Source organism: Chelonia mydas, chromosome 4, assembly GCF_015237465.2.
Source record: "Chelonia mydas isolate rCheMyd1 chromosome 4, rCheMyd1.pri.v2, whole genome shotgun sequence".
NCBI lineage: Eukaryota > Metazoa > Chordata > Testudines > Cheloniidae > Chelonia > Chelonia mydas.
The window spans coordinates 29,290,225-29,306,301 of record NC_057852.1 but is presented as its reverse complement, the minus strand read 5'-3'; the positions used below and the strand labels follow the sequence as shown (position 1 = coordinate 29,306,301).

Sequence of the window (16,077 nt, the reverse complement as noted above, 5' to 3'; positions counted from 1 at the left end):
CTCTGAATACTGTACAGGGCTATTCTTACAGCTCTTTCTGGAAAACTCTCACTTTTTTCCCTCTCAGCAGAAGGAATTTCCCCTCATGCAATTTAATGTTGCTCTTCTGCAATCCTTTCACAGCTACTGCAATTAATGCAAAATGTTTAAGTTTTTTCAAGTGTTTTTCTTAATGTCATTTGATGTGATTTTTTTGTTCAAGTAAAAGGGGTATGATTGGCAAAAAAACATACAAACATTATTTGAAGGCTACGCTCAAGATTACAGATGAAGTTCACTGGAGTCACTTGATTGTGGCCTGACACCTGCAATTTCCAATGAGTGAGCAGTGTGGGCACAGCTGGTGGTCCACATGTTGCAGACTTCAGAATCAGGGTCTTAAATAGCGTATTGAGATCATAGAATATCAGGGTTGGAAGGGACCTCAGGAGGTCATCTAGTCCAACCCCCTGCTCAAAGCAGGACCAATCCCCAATTTTTGCCCCAGATCCCTAAATGATCCCCTCAGGGGTTGAAGATCCCCTCAAGGATTGAACTCACAACCCTGCGTTTAGCAGGCCAGAGATAAAGGACTTCTTTAACCTCCAAGAGTAGACTCTGTGGCAGCCAGTGTTTCTGAGCATCTTTTAACATGGAACAGGCTAAATAAAAGTCTAGACTAAAACCTACAAAAGAGTTTGATATTAGATGCTCATCTGATTTATTTGGTATTTAATAATACACTAACAATTTATACTGTATGGCACAGACTTCAAGAGTAACTAGTGGTGCTCAGTTGGAGGTGGTTCAATTCTTGTGCACCTAATCTGACCCCTTAAAGACGTCTGACTTCCACAGTTTCAACACTTTCTGAAAACCAGCCCCCTTTTAAATACTGTATTTCAATTAGGGCAAAATTTGAAGCACCCTTGAAAATCCTGGCCTTATGTGTACAAGAGCTTTCATCACATAGATTCCAAATTATTTTAAAAGAAGTATATCCACAAGAGATTTCACAGAATCATAGAAGATTAGGGTTGGAAGAGACCTCAGGAGGTCATCTTTTCCAAACTCCTGCTCAAAGCAGGACCAACCTTCATTACTACTGCCTTCTGCCTCAGAGATGGTTGCATTTCTGTATCTCCGGAAGATCACAGCACACTGCATAATGGTACAGAAGGATGGGAAATCGTGGTACCTGATCCTTCAGGCTGTTGAGCATGCTGAAGTTAGTGGATGTTGATGGCACTCAGCTCCTTGCAGGAGCAATTCAGTCCTTTGCAGGACTGGACCTTTAATATCCATAAATAGCAGACACAACTTTGGTGTTGAGGACTATGCCTTTAAGGGCTGAGCTTCCTAGACAGAGAATCTGGGTGGGGTGCTGTGAACCTCCTGTTATCCACAGCCAATTGGAACCAGAGTCGTCATAAAGCAGATCTGTTGTTAAGCACCTTAAGCACTGAGAGTTAGGTTCTCAGCTAACCTTTTTAGGCACGTAGAAAACCACTGTAATCCACAAAACTTGAGATAGGTGCTTAGGCTCCCTATACAATGGTTAGGGAGAGGTAGGTCTTTCAGAATACCTCAAAAACCAGCATGCTAGGCAGCTCCCCGCCTCAGCTGGCATGGGCGATGCCGAGGAGAGCAATGTGTCCTAAGCCCTGCCCCTCTCAGGGAGATAGGTGCCTAAGTCTGAGCTGCAGGGAGGTGCCTCCTTCTGCTTGGGATTCTTGGCCGAGAGGGAAGGGGAGGAGGACAATGATGATTTCCCTCATAACCTTTAGCCCTGAGGTTAGAGTACTCACTTGGGATATGGGAGACCCCCCGCAGTTCAAGCTTCCCCACTGCAGCTGAGGGGGTGAAGATACTGGAGCAGCCCAAACCACTGGGCTATGGGGTATTCTGGTTTGGGGCTTCCTCAGACTCTCCTGTTGAAGCTGTTCCACTGCTGATAAATAATTTAAAAAGTCATTGGAGCAAGAGCAACTGGGTCCTGGTCTCCCACCTCCCAGGTGAGTTCTCATGCTTATACATGTGTGCGCTCTTCCCCCACCCCCAACCACTCTTTCATTATTTATTTACAGTGGAGCAGCTCGAGATATCAGAATACCCTATAGAGCAGTGATTAGGGCACTCCACCTGAGAGGTGGCAGATCCCTGTTCAACTACCTTCTCCCCTTCAGTCGGAGAAGGGATTTGAACCGAAGGTGTCTTGCATCCCAGGTGAGTACCCTAACCACTGGGCTAAAATGTTACGAGGAATGTCCTCTTAATCCCTCTGCTTCCTTCTACCAGCCATTTTTGGGTGAGCTCACCTGCAGGGGCCGGATCCAGTAAGCAAACTGAGAGCACACTTACCGGATCAGGCCCCACAGGCGAGTTAGGCAGAGGAATGCCCCTATTTCCCCAGTCCATGAATCACACTGGGGTTTACGCATCTGGATGCCTAAAGCGAGGCTGCAGCATGCCTGTGCACAGGCAGAAACATAGGCACCTAGGGACCTTGCACTAGAAAAATTTCGGCAGCCGGTGAGTTTAGGTGCCTACAGAGTTTCATAGTAGTTGAGAAGGCTTGTGTGAATATCGGTAGGGCTTGATTCTGGGATTTAGGCATCTCAAGTGGCAGTTAGGCACCTAGATCCTTCTGTGAATCTAGCCCTGAACACTACAACAACCTTGTGTTTTAAGGTCTTGTTAGGATAACCCAGTCACAATAAACGGCATATAGAAGTCAATTTGTCTGTATTCGCAAAAAGAAAAGGAGGACTTGTGGCACCTTAGAGACGAACAAATTTATTTGAGCATAAGCTTTCGTGAGCTACAGCTCACTTCATCGGATGCAGCTCACTTCATCGGATGCATCCGATGAAGTGAGCTGTAGCTCACGAAAGCTTATGCTCAAATAAATTTGTTCGTCTCTAAGGTGCCACAAGTCCTCCTTTTCTTTTTGCGAATACAGACTAACGCGGCTGCTATTCTGAAATCTGTATGAATAGAATCCTAGAAATGTAGGGCTGGAAGGGGTCTGAAAACATTATCTAAACCTTCCCTCCAAGCTGAGGCTGGGACATCCTTGACAGATGTTTGTCTAACCTTTTTCTTAAAATCCTTCAATGCTGGGTATTCCACAACCTCCCTTGGTAACTTATTGCAATACTTAACTATCCTTATAGTTAGAAAGTTTTTCCTAATATCTAACCTAAATCTCAGTTGCTGCAGATTAAGCTGATTACTTGTTGTCCTACCGTCAATGGACATGGAGAGCAAGTGATCATTATCCTCTTTATAACAGTCCTTTACACATTTGAAGTCTGTTATAAGGTCCCCACTCAGTCTTCTTTTCCCAAGACTGAACATACCCGTTCTTTTATCTTTTCTTCATAGATTGTTTTCTGAACCTTTTATAATTTTTGTTGCTCTCATTTGGACTCTCTCCAGTTTGTCCCCGTCTTTCCTAAAGTATGGCACCAAGAACTGGACAGAGCACTCCACCTGGGGCCTCACTTGTGCCGAGAAGTGTGGAATAATTACTTCCCACATCCTACATATGACTCTCCAGTTAACACACCTCAAAATGATATTACCCTTTTTTTGCAGCTGCATCACATTGTTGACTCGTATTCAATTTGTGATCCACTGTAAACCCCAAGATCATTTGCTGTAGTACTACCACCTAGCCAGTTATTTCCCGTTTTGTAGTTACACATTTGATTTTTTTTTCCTTCCGAAGTGTACTACGTTGCACTTGTCTTTATTTAATTTAATCTTGTTGTTTTCAGACCAATTCTCCAATTTGTCCAGGTCATTTTGAATTCTAATTCTGTCCTCTAAAGTGCTTGCAATCCCTTCCAACTTGATGTCATCCACAGATTTTATAAGCAGACTCTTCACTCCATTAGCCAAGTCATTAATGAAAAATATTGAATTGTACTGGACCCAGGACAGTCCCCTGTGGAACTCCACTAGATGTATTGTCCCGGGTTAGACAGCAAACCATTGATAACTATTCTTTGAATATGGTTTTTCAACCAATTGTGTACTCATTTATAGTAATTTCTTCTAGACCATATTTCCCTATTTGCCTCAGATTTGCCACACTTTTGTGGACATGGGTTGGTAGAGGTCAGACTAGGACCTGGAACCACCCCCGATTTCTGGTGTCTTTTGCATAGGGATGTTCACTTCTACTTATTTAAGCCTCTGCTGTCTCTAAAAACTATTTTTAGCTAGTTCCCAAAAAAGCCTTTTTTAGACATCCAGAAAATCATATACTACTGCACTTCACTCACAGTATGAACACGTCCAGATCATCAGCTTCTGAGCCAGAATAGCCATAACCTCCTTAGCTATACACCGTGAAGGGGTGAGTTGACACATTGCCATTTTGACATAACTTGGATAGAAAGCTGCTTTCCACATACATGAAGCTCATAATGTATAAGATCCATTGGCTATTAACACCTCAAAATCAGGGGATAAAATGGCATTTCACTCTTTTGCTAATTTCCCTAAGAAAAAGTCATCATACAAAGGTAGGTTTAGGATACATCACATAATGCCAAAGTGACACCATTTCTGCATGACATCAGTGCTTCATGATAGGACTACATAAATAATTTCAAGTGAACGATATTTTTGAGATCATATTTTTATGGTGGAAATAAAATACCTGAGCAGCAAAAGAAAAGGGACAAGAAGGCTATGCTGAAATTCAGGGCGAGCAAAATATATATATATATTTAAAAAAATATATTGTGTTACAGTAAGTGCTTGGGAAATACTGAATTTATTCTTAATTTAACAAAACAGAAATTGCAGAAAAATACCGTTTACAAATACCCTGTGACGGTAAATCCGTAAGAAATATTGGAATCATTTTCCAAGTTCAATCACAAATTAGGTGAAGTGACCATTCAAAATGCAGGTTATGAATTTACTCTCAGAAATCTCTTATCAACTGAGGGCTCTCAACCTTGCTTGGTGTTTTAATACCCTCTAATGTGATAGAAATGCAGTGTTAATTCTGCTTGACATTCAGACCTTTGCTTGTGGCCTGATTGGAGTATAGAGGAAGAGAGAATCTGACTTGGGTTCTTAAATCATGAAAACAATCTGCATAATCTTCAGGCTATAAATAGAATCTAAAATTTATATGCTGCAGGGGAAAGAGATAAGCTCTTAAATACAGAAATCTATGGGCCCTGCATTATTACTAAACAAAAACAATACTTAACTTGACAGCTCTTGGCGTTAGTGGAGAAAAATACATTACCATCTAGTATACTTGGGGCCAAATTCTGCATTTGTGTGTGTGCATTTTGGCTTCCATCAGATTAACATAATTTCACATTTCAAAGAAAAATACAATAACATTTGCTTCTCTTAAAGAAATTGGGGCAGTTTTCAGTTTTTGCTGAAAAGCAAGTATCAACTCAAACAACATTATACTTCTTTAAAGCAATATTGAGATTCTTTTCAAGCTGTTCAATCATTGTGATGAGTTGTTCTTCCTTATGCTGTTCCTCGTGCATTCAAAAGGATACATTTTACACTTCTATATTTGGAAACCTGCAAAACTTACTCCTCAAATTTCCTAAAATGATTTTCCTTGAGGGCATGAACTAAGCTAATTTACTGTCATTTTCACAGTAGCAGTAGTGAAGTTATGACTCAAACTTCGCATCAATTAATGCTTTTGCTTATTGCTGGGTACCTTATAATGATTGACAATCAACTAATTATGTACCTGGCTACTAGTCTAGATGGTGTTTTTTTTTTAAAAAAAAAAATCCTGATTTGGGAGAATGTGGCATAGGAATGGGTTAAATGTGTTGCTAACAAATGCTATTACTCCTCTTGTCCCACTGCTCCCATGTTGATGGCTTAGAGCAGGGGTGGCCAAACGTACTGACCCTCCAAGCCATATCAGACAATCTTCAGAAGTTACAGAGCCGGGATTTGCCTGCTGGGGCTTGGGGCTTCTGCCCTGCGGGAGGCACCTACAAAGGCTCAGGGCTTCAGTGTTGCACCTGCTGAAGCCCTGAGCCCCAACAGGCACGCCCCACAGTGCTGAAGCTCCCCTCTGCATGCCCCTCCCACCTGGGTCAGGTAGGTGGAGAAGGGGGGGGCACTCCACTAGCCGAACTTTAACTTTAAAAGAGCCAGTTGGGCCACCCCTGGTTTACAGCAACATTATAGTGTCTGTATATATTTGCATACTTACTTCTACAGGCCCAAGTTACATTATTAGCTGAATAACAGCCCATATCCAGTACTGTGTATTGGGGAACTCACTTCTGTGCAGAGGACCTGGGCAACTTGAAACCTCAAGTAGGGCATAAGTGAGACTTCAGTGGTTCCTCACGCAGGCCCTTTGCACAGGGGCAAAGACAGCCTAAACATTAAAACGGCACTAAGATGAGGATGCAACTCGTATTGTTGAATGTATTTTCCTCAGTCCAACCGTTTGTGTTCCAATCCTAGAAAAGAAAAAATACTGATTTTATTTTTCCTCTCTACAGAGAAGAGAGTGAGAGCGTGCTGACACTGAAAGGTTTGACTCCAACAGGAATGCTGCCCAGTGGTGTACTCTCTGGAGGGAAGCAAACTCTGCAAAGCGGTAAGCATGTTTGTGTGCCATTCCATGTATAAAACAATAGACTGAACTGCAGAAGCCAAGGAAAAATAATCACAATCTTCCAAAGGAAAAAATTAAAGTACAAAATAAAACAGATGGTTTGTAATACTTGCTCATGTGTGAGTAGTTCTTATAAGGCCACTTTTCAAGTCTTATTATGTCTCACTGATTTTCAGAGAGAGAAATCAGAAAATAAACTTTACAAACATGATAAATCAGCATTACCTATAAAGTACTTTCTATTCCACCCAGTTCATAGGAAAAAAATAGAGACTATACAAACTCTTTTGCTATTCCCACTACTGCAGATTCAGCATAAATAATGACAATCAAACTGTATTCTGTCTGCTATCTTCTCCTTCCTCATTGAGAATCACCAACAAAAATAGTTCTAGAATTGGAATTTATCTTCTGACAATTCTAAATGATGATGTAAGAGATACATAAAAGAAAGCAATTTCACAATCTGCATGAATCTGAAGTAAGGTATTTATTAATACTCTGGTCGCTATGTATGCAAGCACAATACATTTTTTCTTTCCAATTTTGTAGAAAGACATGTTACAGGGATATTGTAAGTATGTAGCAGGGATACATTTGATGTAATATTCCTCTTGGAATTTGGAGTTGCAAAAGCGTATTTAATACTGTATTACTATATGCTCTCTTTTTTTTGTTTATCGTTCAATATATGCCAGGCACCCAAGAATGTTTTATATTTCTAAGTATAGTTCTGTTGTCAATACATGTGAGAAATGGAAATTCACTTTATATTTTTAACACAGTCTCAGCCTCTTATTTTCCTGTTTCCTTCCTGGAGTATTCTTTCTCTTTGTATTTTTCCCTTTACTGTCTCTTTTCTCTTACCTAGAAGATTCAGGTATTCTGTGGTGTGGTTTTTTTTGTTTGTTTGTTTGGGAGCGGGAGGAGGGGAGGAGGATGTGACTTGTGTGTTACACAGAGAGTAATGATCTGCTTTGAAAATGCTGCAATATGATTCACCAGAATGCCCATCTTAGTGTTTCGGTAGAATTATGGTATTTATCCAGACTCTTCTCATTATCATTTCTTTAGACTTGTCAGAGAATTTGGTCCAAGGAAAATGTTATTGTCATCTAGTCAAAAAATTAGGAACCAAACTCACTTAGAATGATGCCAAAAAGTTCTAGTTAAAATGACTAAAAGGAAAATCCCCTCATACTGCAGCATTCTGGCTTAGTAAAACATTCCTATACACAACCCATTACATTAGTTAACACAGAGTACACCATTCACCAACTATTCTGATATCTACATAGTTTGTTAGCACATTTTCATAGTACTATATGTATTAACAGAAAATTTGACCAATAAGTTCTGTGGAAGTATACATTTCAGTAGTCATTATTTATTTCTAATGTGTTAGTGCTACTTTGGATCCAGTTAGTCATCTTAATTTCTAACCACAGTCATTATATTTCTTATAGTTTTTTGTTTCATTTTTGTTTCTATTTTTCAAGTCCCTTGATTTACCATCCTCTTACTTTTTAGCCTGCAAGATATAGACTCACTGTTGTGTGTGTGGATTCCCATGGGTGACTTCGCCATGCAACAGGATGACAATATACATCTTTTAGCATTGACTTCAATCTATATTTAACATAACTACAAAAAACTTATTTTTTTTATTTAAAAAAATCATCTCAAGTTGAAGAAAAGGGGAAAAGCTCCAAGCTTTGACTCTTAATCTGTTTTCTGAAGTAGTAGGTTTTTTATCAAAATTTCTTAATAAATATCTTGGCTGTGCCGTCATTAAGTTCGATTGCATTTCCTGACCCCTTCAGCTTCGGAGTCTCTGGCTGTAAGAACAAATTCAAACTGACTAGTTATTTTGAATAGGGATATTTTTTAAAAAAATTGATCAACAATGGTGTACATTACAGAGCAGCAACCTGCTAACCATAAAAGTTTCTGACCAAGCTGTTATATTTTTGCTACCAGCAGCTTTAAATCTCATATTTATCCCTTCCGTGTGTTAAATACCATCTGATTTAAAATGTTAAAAATGCTTGGATTTCAAAGATGATGGTGTAATGAGGGAGGTATGCAGATAGAGCTGGGACATGCATTGATACTGAGCTAACTTGCAAGTAAAAGAGACACAGTTTGTATTAACCCTCTGTCTTCTTCTTTTGGTTTTTTAAGTCAGGAAAGAGAACAAATGTTTATATTACCAGTTGTAAATTTTGCCCTTTTCTCTTAAATGACATTTCAGTCCTGTGCAGTACTAATAGCAACTAGTGTTCTCCAAACTGAGATAATAAATGGTGTGAATTTCTTCTGCTGGCTTTATGCCACTTCCCTCCTGCCCTTTTTGACACATTTTTTGGTAAATGCTGCAGTAGTTTTACAGCACACTGTGTAGGTCAGATGCACAATGACAGTTTTTGTCAGCTTCTTTGAGTTAAAAGAAAATTTGTCAAATTTGTTTTTTTTCTTAAAGTTTAATTTGTGAATCCTTCAGCTTCCCAAAACATTTTCTACCGCTCAAACCAGCCTGCAAACTAGACCTATTCTGTTCCTTGTGTAGCATTTCTGTGTTGTCTTCTGTGCCGAAATCCAGCACTTACAGTAACATTAGTTATTAGCTCCTTTGCTATTCACTGACTTGTTCTTAGAGTTAAAATCCTCTGCTCATTTTTCTCATTCGTTTTGCTACCCCCTTTCTTCCCTTCAGCGACTGTTGAGGCTATTGAGGCTGATGAAGGTAAATTGGCCAGTCCCCTTTCTGTTGTTGCTGCAACAGATAAGGGCTCTGCTGGGTGTATTCATTTTGCTGTAGCTTGTACAGATTGTGTGGGTGTTGGGCTAACAATTGTGGCTCGGTATTAACCAAAGTATACTTGCTTTAAAGGGGAAAGTCTTTTTGTTGTGTTGTTTTTTTCTTAAAGGTACAATGATGTTCTAATTTGTGTACATTAAACTAAGTACTGAGTAGCGTCACAAGGGGACTTTCAGCTGAAAGAGAAAGGGACATGGCAGCTGTTAGTAAATGCTCTTTGACACATAACTCATAAGCTGTATTCTTAGGGCTGAATCATTTCTCTGCCTCAAATCATTTTCAGCTATCATTGATAAAGAAGAAAACAGGCAACTTTATAAACATGGTTGGGGGTGGCAGGGCTGAAGTCACTAGTAAAGAAGTAATTTTGAATGGTTCTTTGTTACAGTTCAGCATGTTTTTTATGTCTCTCTAAAAAGTAAAACATGAGACATTTGTCTGCAAGATGTCCGTTTCTTCTAGTAGTGTCAGTTAACGTGCTGGGTATTTATATTAGAGCAACCATTAGCACCAGCACCATCTAAGCTACAGATCTAAAGAGACTGGCTGCCTCAGAAGATTTATGAATGCTTAGTATTGCAAACTTTGGTGCTTTATTGATGATCCTTTTAATTTAATCCACATGCAATTTTATTAACCATACTGTTAAGATCCAACTTTATATTTAAATAAGTATACACAGTATGCAATCAGTAATGTAAAGTTTTGGAAGAAGAATTTCAAAGTTCCCCTTTAAAACAAAATTCTTTTCAGTTGTATTTTGTTCTTGCCCCCCTAAAAAATAGTTGACTTTTTAGCAAAAAAAAAAATCTCGTTGTCATGGTCGTTTGGTATGATGATAAAAGTGCCTTTTTTGGCCATTTGAATGTTTTTGATCTGTATAAAGCAGTGAACACAATTGTAGAACAAAATAAGTAAGAGAAAATACAACTGCTTTCTAAATAGCAGTGAGTGAGCTGCTATTTATGTTGGAATTATCTATTCCTATTGGCAAATTCTAATCTGCAGTGTGCATTCTTGTTGACAGTTTGGCTGTTTTCTGTGATTTCTGTGACTATGTGTCGTGTTTAGTAAACTCTCAGTGTCAACTGCTAATACTCGTTGTCTGACCAGCAACTACAGCAGAGCACATTCTTCAGCACTCAGGTTTATAATATGTCTGCTTGAAATAAAACTGATTGAATGCAAGCCCCATTCCAGGAATATTCATTCTTCAAGTTATTCCTTCATTTGCCATTATCACTGGTTAGCCACTATAACCATACATATTTTTACTGAATAAAGCAAACAAATGCCAGATAAAAGGTTATTTCCCCTTATAAGCTAAAAATATCATCACTGTAGTTGTTCACTGGGGCCTGATCCTGTGAGATGATCAGCACCCACAACTTCCAATGGGCTGAGAACCTTGAAGGGTCAGCCTGCAGAAGAGGAGACAAGATTTCCAGCTTAACACAGCCACCGTCTGTTAAACTTTCTTTAAGGGTTTGGCATTGGTGTTCATTAGACATCTTTATTTTAGGGGTGGAATTAAAGAAGAAGCTTTGCTGTGGGCCTTGCCCTCTTTCCACTTCTCCTCCCCCTTCAATTGAGTAATCACCATTATGTTAAATTAGTATATGTTAAAATAGTATATGCAAAAAAACCCATGCACATCAAAGTTTACTTGAAATATGAAACATCCATTAAATTGGTTAAACAAATTAATCCTGAGGAACAAATTAGTGCACACCTTTGCACAGGAATGGTTGGCAAAATTTACGCATGACAGCTGCTTTCCACGCTCCCCACAAAATTCAGTGAGTGGTATGTTGGTACCAGGGACTTTTTTGTAAGAGATACTAAGAAGAAAAGTGCTAGCCACTTCAGAGTTGGGAGAAGATGCTGAATTTACAGAAACTTTTCTTTTTGGTAGGGTGTGGTTCTGTTGGGTCAGATTGGGAGGGGAAATGTTTATCTCTCAAACTCCTTTACCTTGTTGTCCCGGCAAGTTTGCGGGTTCCTGGTACTAACACACCATCTCTGCTGTGTGGCATGTTAAGGTAGAAGTATAACAAAAACACAACCAACGTTCTGGAAATACGGTAAATTGATTTGATTTTGAATAGACGAGAAAAATGCACGGAAGGCTACAAAAAGTTATATTAATGGCTGTCAACAACTCTTAGCCTACAGTGCCTTTTTTTCTTCTGTTTTAAATAGATGTCTCTTCAAAAATAAGTCCTGTAATAAAATAGTTGTATCAGATTCTACAGATAGTTTTGCCTAATCTGTGGACACCTGCTGAGATCAATGAAATTGTCATTGCTGAAGGACAGATTCATTGACTTTTTAAATTCAGTTATTGGGTCCTATGCTGATATATTTTCAAAGTTAAGAGGAACAAATATGCCAGAAGAATGATATTTTTAGTCCATGTCATACTGAATTACTCCAGTTTAACCAAATTACTTTCTAGGACCCAGGGGATGACAGGGAAAGTTACTGCTCTTGAGTAACACATGAGCAGTTGATCCGTGATTAAAAAATTGTAAGGCATTCCAAAAGGATTATAGGACTATCCCTGTTTGATATCTTTAATGTGTATCCATCAAATTGATCACTCTGTGCCATACATGATTTCTGATTGGCACAGTATGTAAGTCTTTATTCAGTCCTTACTCCAAAAATAAGTCCTTGAAAGTTTGCCAGAGTAAGGATGCTAAGGTTGGACACAAGGTTTGTAAGGCTTTAATTTATTACAACGAAGTATAGATAGATAGTCATTTTGCCTTGAGCACTGCTCATAATTACAAATTGTGGCTTTATGTCAGCTTCATAATATTTTAAGCCAAACTCAAGTGGACAAAAAGATATTAGAATTTAATCTTGTTGAAAGACATTTGGTTTGCAAGAGACATTGGTTGTTAATTTTTCAGTTTTTTCCAAATACGGTAAGAAGTCTATTGTGCTATCAGATTTTGTCATTTTGTTCACCACAATGAGGGAATTTCTCAGTTACTGACTGTTGATAAATTGATAAAATACCAACAGTTTGACTTTGCTAACTTCCTTCTTTTTTTTAATAATCCTTTATTTAGCTATCAAAGGATTCTCACCACAGCATAAGATCACTAGTTTTGAAGAAGCCAAAGGCTTAGATCGAATTAATGAGAGGATGCCTCCTCGCAGAGATGCCATGCCATCTGATGCCAACCTTAACTCCATCAACAAGGCAATCTCCTCAGAGACTAATGGCACTGACAGCAATGGCAGTAATAGCAGTAATATTCAGTGACCACTTCCTGTTTTTTTAGCTGCAGGGCATGATGGGATTGCTGCACATCAACAGTTGGATGTTCTTGCCTCTGATAATAGCTTACTTGCTCTGGGAGCCAGATGTTGGAGTCAGTTTACAATATCATCTAAGAGGAGATAGTAAACTTTATTTTGGTGGGTGGGGGGTGGGGGCTAAACACCTCCTTTGGATATGCCTTTAAAATGCTTATAGAAATATGAAAGCTAATGCTGGTATATATTGCAAAGTTAGGGGAATTGAACATGTTTTCCTACTGCATTGGGAACTTCTAGATATGTTACTGAAAGGCCTTTTATTATGTTACTGGACATGAAAACTTTGTCTAATTTCTTACTAACTATTGTACGTTTACAGTTGCAGCACTAAATATGGATGACATCAAAACATTTTTAACAAAATGATGTACAAACTAAATAAGGACTATTTATTGATAATGTTTTGCTACTCTTGTCAGACAATGGCTATAAAATAAATTAGGCAGTCTTTAAAAATATAAAAACAGAATGTTGCAAATTTGTTAAAAATGCCAAAAAAGAAAAAAAAAAGACAGTTTAATTTTGTACAGATTATGCTTACCTCAGGTTTCTTTAGTGTGCTTCAATGCCCTTCTTTAAATATAACACTTATCTTACTAATTTGGCAGCAAGTATCTTTTTCTTCAACTTAAAAAAAAACTGGAATAATGCTACCATTTATCTTTTTTTTTTTTTTTTTTTGCTGTTTATATTTAGGGGGGGTTGTTTGTTTTTGGGGGGGCAGTTTTTCGTAAATCAAGTCTTGGTTGTGGCTTGCAGAATTTAAATATTTATGAGTGGTGCATTTTTAAGTATAGTGAACAAGACACCATATTAAGTGCAGTGAAAAGCATCTATATTCTGTAAAAATCTGCCTATGCATGTTTTTTAAGAAAAAAATTGGCTGTATAGGCCTGTATGGGACTGTAATGCGCTTAGTGGTCTGACTTATACTGGAAATGTATGTATACTGGCGTACTTTATATTCTCTAAAAAAAAAAAAATGCTTAATGCCTTTGAAATTTTGTAATCAAAAAGAGCTTTGAAAAATCTAAGGGGGAAAGTATTCTTAAAAAGTTTTTAACATAAGCTTGTCAGTGCACATATAGATGGTTAGCATGTTTAGCAAACCTTGTGAAATTTAAATAAGTTTGTAGTTACATGTGAAACTCTAAATGCATGATAACTGTTAATGTCATAATGGTTTAGTCATTTAGTTATGTTCTGTCATGTGCCACAAAATGTGTAATTTTTTCACTTTTTTCCCTTTGTATATCAGTTACGGGTTACAACTGGTTCATTTTAAAAAAGAAAAACAAAACAGTCCATTGATATTTTTTAACAATTGTATAAGTGCCCAAGTAATTCACTACAGCCTACAGCCTTGCCTTTGTAATTTGACTTCTGAAATGTTGGCAATCAAAGCATGCACTTGTAACAATGAAAAAAGCATTTTATATTACTACTCAATAAAAATGTGCATGAATTTAAGGTGCTTTTCTCTCTCTGGCTGAATCTCTCAAGCATGCATGCTCCTACACACACCTTGTTCTCATTATTTCCTTTTTTTTTCATACAGAAGAAAAGACATCCATTTAGGAGATAAATGCCACAGGATGGCTTGAAACTTATAGTGAAAGGTCATCTTTTTACTAAAGACAAAATAATTTATTACCAAGTTGTTTCAGAGTTCTTGGATGTTTCAACTGTAATAAAGAGCTGAAAACGGCCATTATTTCTGTTTTTCCCCAAATTCCAAGCCGAGTTGTTTTTCTCCTACACTGTGTACCGTGTACTGCAACTATTCTGACAATGTGAAAAGCTTACTGTGTGCCCTATTTCACTGCTCTTTCTAGTGTCTTATATTTCCCATACGCTTTCCTCTTTCTAGCTAACATCATTGCAGGTAGGTTAACCAGATATCCCAATTTTATAGGGACAGTCCTGATTTTTGGGTCTTTTTCTTATATAGGCTCCTATTACCCCCGTCCCAATTTTTCACACTTGCTATCTGGTCACCCTAATTGCAGGTTTAGCTTGCAGCAACGGATAGTGTATTTCTGCGCTGTATCCAGGCTGAACGTTCTGATTACACTCTGTTGACATAGGCCTTCAAAGCCTTCTGTGTTGAAGCAAAGCAATACTTCTTTTTTAGATTTCTGAATAGAAATTCACATTGACAGAAAGTTTATGGACTTAACCCTGAAGTAGAACGTGAAGATACTCTTCTTCTGTTCTGATTATTTTAAAAAAATCCAGTTGAAATCCTAAATTCTTGGTTTTGGTTTTTTGTTCTGGCTTGTAAATCGTGAAGATACAATTGCAGGTGGTGAAGAGCATCTCTCTCATATTAGAAATGAACAAGTGGAACAGACAAATCTTGGACATGTTCCTAGTCAGTTCTATTCTGCACTTAGCTGAAATAGCGTAATTTCTAATGACACTTAAGAACTCTTCGAGATGCTAAGATTTAAAGCCTTCATTTTGTTCAAACATGAAATTTAACACCTTCTGTCTGGCTTCTTACTCCTTTTTGTGTCCTTCGTCTTTCCTCTACTTTCGAGTCTCTTGTGCTCTTATTCGAGCAGGAAATTCTCACGACAGCAATGGTCATCAGTATTGCATTGGTTCTCCTTTGAGGTGCCATTATTAACCATTGATTTGGTGTCTCACTTAACACTAAAACATCTGTGTTAATGAGTGTCTTTTCCCTATTCACCATGTTTCCTATTGATTTGGCAGAATAAAACATAGGATAAAATCACAGCTGTTCCATGATATCCAGGACTCAGTCATAAGAAGGTAAAAAGAATAATATAGATCTATAATTGGTTTTCGTAGATCACGATAAGAAAAAATAAGTCCTTCAAAGAAGATGGGAACAGAGGGTAGTTATCCATCTGTTCTAAAGAATAATATTATCAAATGGTCTTTACAAAAAAATGTTATGAAAGTTTGCATGAAATTGCAATATAGCTCTTGGCCTGACCAGTCATGCTTATTTACCAGACTGTGGACCTTATCAGTGAGCTCAGTCTCAACAGCCAATGCCCCTGATCAGTCAGTGAGTTTACAAGTCTTATCTAACTGGCAATGAAAGTACAGGGAAACAAAGAACTGTAGAGTAGTGAAGGTTTATTTCAAAAACCCCGCACTTCTCCGTTAGGAGGTGTTTTAAATTCTTGCTATTTATCAAAAGCAAACAAAAATTAATGGATGTGGCATAAAGCAAAGCATAGAGTGTAGTCTCAGGACGTGCGCAGGCTCACACAAAGATAGCTTCTGCTCTGCGCAGGATTGATTCCCTCCGCACCAGGTTAGAGCA

The 16,077-nt window shown here is 38.2% G+C and overlaps 1 protein-coding gene across 2 annotated transcripts in view; it reads left to right on the top strand.

Moving 5' to 3' along the window:
• Positions 1 to 14,247, top strand: part of PPP3CA (protein phosphatase 3 catalytic subunit alpha) — a 325,188-nt gene extending 310,941 nt beyond the window's left edge. Inside the window, exons 12-14 of one of the 2 annotated variants that reach the window (XM_027825438.3) lie at positions 6,504 to 6,601; positions 9,336 to 9,365; positions 12,521 to 14,247. In XM_027825438.3, coding sequence (XP_027681239.1) covers positions 6,504 to 6,601; positions 9,336 to 9,365; positions 12,521 to 12,717 — 325 coding nt within the window. In that variant the 3' untranslated portion in view covers positions 12,718 to 14,247. The remainder of the gene's footprint in view (positions 1 to 6,503; positions 6,602 to 9,335; positions 9,366 to 12,520) is intronic. The other variant, XM_027825437.3, reaches the window with a different exon arrangement.
• Positions 14,248 to 16,077: the final 1,830 nt, after the last annotated feature.